General features: G+C 34.4%; 1 protein-coding gene across 1 annotated transcript; it reads right to left on the bottom strand.

Moving 5' to 3' along the window:
• Positions 1 to 226: 226 nt before the first annotated feature.
• On the bottom strand, positions 227 to 3,940 carry LOC107014711 (red chlorophyll catabolite reductase, chloroplastic). Its single transcript, XM_015214748.2, has 2 exons — positions 3,558 to 3,940; positions 227 to 984 (listed from the first exon to the last, which is right to left on the bottom strand). Exons 1-2 carry the CDS (start codon positions 3,888 to 3,890, stop codon positions 373 to 375), a joined length of 945 nt encoding a protein of 314 aa, XP_015070234.1. The 5' UTR covers positions 3,891 to 3,940; the 3' UTR covers positions 227 to 372.
• Positions 3,941 to 5,806: the final 1,866 nt, after the last annotated feature.

Genomic DNA, 5,806 nt, shown 5'->3' with positions numbered 1-5,806 from the left:
TTGTCAAACTTAAGTATTCTTTTCTTTTTTTGGGCCTAAATCCTCAATTCCATCCAATTGGAAAAATGGTCTATCACTCCCTTCATAGTCCACTTCATTGTAAATGATTGTCTTAAATTACTCGTCAATTTTATCAAATCAAAATAAAATTAATTAAAATTTTCTCTCTAATGCCGTAATGCGTGTTCGGTTCCAGTTCTAGATCTGTTGAAGTGAATATGACCCCTTTACAAAGTGGCATATGATATAACACCTTGGTAAAATACATATTGTTATTCTCAATATACATCTTTTTAAATGTATTATATGTTGAAGAATGATAAAGATTACATACAATTATCACACTATCAAACAGCAGCAGGACCAAGAAATTCAACTGTTATAGATTTCCCTTAGTACTCCTAAAACCTGGTTGGCTACTTGTTGCCCGAAAAGTCTAGGGAAGCTTGATTCAAGATCTATCTCGATAGTCTTATTCTTAATTATTTGATCCCTCTTAGCCAGATCTGTACTTTCATCATCTGTCAATCTTCTCTCAGTACAAGCACACAGATTCAACCATGTATCCAGCATTACCTTAGCAACAGGACTTATGTGATCCTGAATAATTTCATCAATGCGAATGGCCTGGGAAGGTTCGGTTTCTATAGAAACCAAGATAGCTGATGGAGAGACAAGGGCTCGAATATATAGAGAAGAAGAGAAATAAGGCTTTACCTCAGGTAGCTTCTCGAGAAGTTGTCTCTGCTTATCTAATTGTGTTTCCTCATAAAAGGTCTTGAGGTAATCGGGATGTTGGACAAGGTCCTTTCGCGGAGGTAGATCAAGAATGAGGATGAGAGTTGTTGGACTGCTTCGAATAACTTCAATTAAGAAGTTTGGTGCATCAGTTGAAGGTCTCAAATATACGGAAAGGCTTGTAATATTCAACGCTCCGCCGGTGGGTAAGTTACAGTGAACCCAACTACCAAGTATGAAATCAACCTGTCACAATTTAGAATAGGCAAAAATATTAACCTTGCCTATACTCCTGATGAGAAAGTTGAAATAGTTAACTGTATGTTCCCAGTTTATCTTTTATTATAGGCATGAAAAAGAACACTAAATCACAAAGAGAAACAAGACTTGTCAAAGAACTCTCAATGGAATGACTAACTATAAGCGGAGGAATGGAACTGGATAAGAATAAATGAACAGAAGCCAGATCCAAATTGCTATCTCCCTGATGCTTTTGCAGTCCTTATGTATAACTCCCCAAGAAGACATCAGGTGAATGCAACTTGCAGAGAACTACAAATTATGAACAAGGATAATTCTTGAAATCGAGCTGTTAGATTGGTTGGTCAATTTTGGATGCACATTCTCTCTTAGCTTCTCTCTGTGAAGATCTATTGATCTTTTCAGCAAACACCAATTGTGCTTCGGAACCCACCTAAAACACTAGTTATACATCCAATCCATACTCATCTCAACCAACTGCAGCCTCTCCTACACCGACAACTCAGCAAAACACACCTGCTCTCCTACAACCCCCTATGGTTAGTTTGAACCAATCCACCCGAATAATCCCAAACACACCAAAATCAACTCCTTCTAGTACCAACAACCACAACACCAATAAAACATCATCCCCTATTTCTTCCAATCCTTCAGAGGAACAACACATGGACAATAATAAACTCCTACAGCTTGCCCCTAATAGTTCACCAGAACCTCCAACATGCTATTAACACTCAGCCTACTCTTTTGCAGATCACGCATGCAACACCTCAACAGGAAAATACTACCCATTCAAAATCCACCCACCAAAATCATTTAACCCCTCAGCCAAAGGTGTCCTCAGATTTCACACACCCTCTTCAAAATTGAAATCGGTTGACGCGACCAACATCAATGAAACTGATCATAACCCTGCTGCCACTGATAAAGATCCTGCTATAACCAATCTTTCAAGCCCAGATCAGAACCCCAATATTCAACTCCAACAGAAACATCCCAATTAAGCAGGGAAAGGTAAAAGGGTGCGACTCCATCAAAACCAACCTTTAGAGAAAGGTTCAAGCTGATTTAGCAATTGCCTCAATCGCCGAAGCTCCTGTTGAAATTAGGCATGAGACTCATCTCGGTAAGCCACCCATATATTTCTCTGCTGATGACTATTTCGTGAATTTGGCTAATAATTGCAAATGACTATTGTGGGTAAAATTTATCAAAGGAACCTACTATGAAAGAACTAAGGAAAATTTTTGTGAGTCAATTTCAATTGAAAGGAAGAGCCGAGATTGCATACTACGACTACAACACTGTTTACATTGACTTTCTGTAACAAAACAGACTTCAATAACATATTTTCAAGTCATTCATTCACATTGGGTCATACACTATGAAATCCTTAGATGTGCACAGAATTTTAAACCAGAGCAAGAAACTTCTATTGTTCCAGATTCGATACTAGTTCACAACTTACCTCAGCACCTATTCAGATGGGAAACTCAGTGCCGCCAGATATTGAAGTTGGGAATGGTAATGGTGAGAAGGTGAGATTGCAGATCATATGAATTTTCCCCCTACAACTCCTGAAGCTATGGAAGGGGGAAGAAGCAGAGATCAAACTACTTTGACAAGATCACAGAAAAACTAGTTGAGATGTATTTCACAGAACACACTGCAAACTATTAAAATATTAGTGGGAGTTTGCAGCACATTCACGAATTGCGTTTGCTATATATTTTTTAATTGTAACGAATGGATTGTTATTTACTAGAAAGTGCAAGATATATAGCTTGAACAAGAAATACTCAATTTGAAATTAGCTCAAAGGAAACAGATTTGATAAAAATCTTGTCTGACTTCATTGGGTGAATAAAACCAGAATACATTTGCTGATCTTCTTAACTCCCATCATCACATTATAGAGATAAGTATTTGGCATTTCAATTCATGTTACTACTATTAAAAGAATTAGCATACATAGTAAAAAGGAAAATCTACAAAAGCACAATGTGTAATGGATTAACTCTTCTGCATAAGCCAAATCCACTAAATTAGAAGACAAGATCTAGCTTTCTCAATCATTATTCTATAGTACATAATAATTTTCTTGTTTTCTTTATCACCTTCACTATGTACAAGATAGTAGTGTATTCATTCATATTGAAGGGCATTAGGACAAAATTCTTGGCGCATTTTTTTTGGTCTCACATAGGAGTGATGCAACGATGTTGTAAAAGGCATGCTTTAAGCATGCTCAAGCCTTGAAGCAAGGCTCACACATGTTGAGCATTTCGCTTCGCTTAATGTGCACTTCAGTGTCGTCATTAAGTCCTAAGACAAACTTTTCCTTGCGAATCAGGGTTCTAAACTATTGGTATCACACTTTATTATTATAAAAATCAATTTCTTTGTCCATAGATTTGTTATTCATTCTGTATATACTACAACAAAACATCCAACAGGAAGTAATTCCTATATCATACTACATATAATTGGCACAACTGCAGAAATGAATGAATAGGTAATAAATAGTAGAATCAATTGAGGAGGCAGTCGGAGAGTACCTCAGAAGAGGAATTTCCAGATCTGACATAGAGAGAAGCATGAGCAGTAGCAGATTCATTCTCAAAATACTGCACATGAGAAGGCAGAGTACAAGGAAGTAGAGATTCTCCAAGACGATTCTCCACAGTCGATACAAGTTCCACCATTAACTTTCTATGCGGAACAGATGCATAAGGAAATTCCTTAAATTTCGATTCATGATGTTCCATGGAAGTTGACGACGACGAGCAACAGAAGCGTTTTCCGACGGAAAAAGAACGAGAGGAAGAAGAGGGGAGTGATTGTGTGAGAATTGAAGTGTGAAATTTGGCAGAGGAGAGTGGAACAGCCATAGCAGGACTGCCATGTTCACTGCTATCTCTTTGCTTTTTGGGAAGCAAACGAACATCACGTGCTGTGGCTCATGTAATACGCTGTCGTTTGTATTTTTGAAAATCAGAATTTTGAATTAGGATTTTAAAATACAAAAATTTGATTAAAATAACCATGTTTAAGATATATATATATATATACCAGTCATTTATTTCATATGTAAATAAAACTTATAATTTCTATCATGATTTTTGAAACTGTTTGTATCTCATATAATGATTATTCTCGCAATATGAATTTATTTTGACTTTAAATTAATGCATTTCTTAATTTATCAATTATATCTATGAAAATTATTATATTTTATCAAATTTATAACTACAGTTTTAAAAAACTTGAATTGGTCCATAAGATAAAAAGGAACTTTCGCATATATTCACTCAAAAATAGCCTAATTATGCTTCATAGTTATAATTTGTTAATTACAATTCGTAGCTATATGTTATAGAGAAGAGAGTGATGAGAGAGATTGAGAGAGGGAGAAGAGATACGAGCGAGAGAGTACATAGAGAGAGTGAGAGGTAATTATACATGTATATCAGGTAGATAATTGTGTATTATACATATGTATCTGTATATATGGCAAGCGAGATTGGGAGAGGGGGGAGAGAGGCGAGCGAGATTGAGAGAGGGAGGAGAGAGGATAGAAATGGGATAGAGGTAAATTGTGTATGTATATTTGTTAGATAATTGAATATTATTCATATAGGTTTTGTATATATGACAAGTAAGATTGGGAGAAGGAGGAGAGAAGCGAGCTAGGTTGTGAGAGGGAGGAGAGAGACGAGCAAGATTGAGAGAGAGAGGAGAGAAGCAAGCGAGATCGGGAGAGGGAGGAGAGAGGCAAGTGAGAGAGGGCAATAATTTGTATATTCGCATCTCGTTTGTATAATTCGTGGGTACGTTTGTATAATTCTGTGTTTTTACATGATTGAGCAATATTAAGTTTAAAATTATACAAATATGAAAAAAAACCTCAAAATAACGAATTGATATAAATATAAATTTATTAACTTTAAATAGTTACATTAAATAAATTATATTATAAAAAAGAAAGTACACGTTTATACAAACTTTTGAAAGCTATACACAAAAAGATTGAATATATAAAGTGACAAAACTGAGAAACCAAAGGAAATTATCTCATATGCAAATACAATCATTGTATAGAAATATAAATCAAACAAAGAATTGTTAGTTGTGAATTATATGAATGTGGCTAATTATACAAACGTGACTAATTATACAACTCGAAGTCAGCCCACGTAATTAATGGTTAATGTTAGTCGCATGTGGTAATTATAGCAAACTATAACTATGATGAGTAATTAAGTAGTATAAGTTTGTTTAATCGCGTAATTTTTCTTAAAATATAGATAACATAAGGGATAAATCCAATTACCATGCAAACCTAAAGGAGCCAAATGGCCCATATATAAGGCGACTCAAATCCTTGGTGGCCTAAGGCCAAAATTAAACTAGATTCCTTAAATTTTTTTTAAAAATTATATATGTTTTTATTTTAAATCTATTTTTCTAGTTTTTTGCGATGCAAACTTGTTAAAAAAGTTTTGTAGTCAATCTATTCTAATAAGTATCTTTCAATCGATAATATAGTCAATCCACTTAATCTTTTAGACATTATTGATATTATATAAGATTTTATTATTTTTAATTTTGAAAAACTTCTTTCTGTTGAGACAACTGTTGCAGGATTTGTTCAAATGATTTTATAAGCAATATAAGCATTTGGAAAAGAATCAAGTCTTTTTATTTAATTGGTATCTCGATTAGAATATTGTCTTTTATTTGTATGTTTTTTCCTTAATACTTTTAATTCAAAAAATAAGTCAATATCAAAATGAGTATTATATTT

The sequence above is a fragment of the Solanum pennellii genome, chromosome 3 (assembly GCF_001406875.1).
Source record: "Solanum pennellii chromosome 3, SPENNV200".
Classification (NCBI taxonomy): domain Eukaryota; kingdom Viridiplantae; phylum Streptophyta; class Magnoliopsida; order Solanales; family Solanaceae; genus Solanum; species Solanum pennellii.
This window is presented reverse-complemented; position numbering and strand designations above follow the sequence as displayed.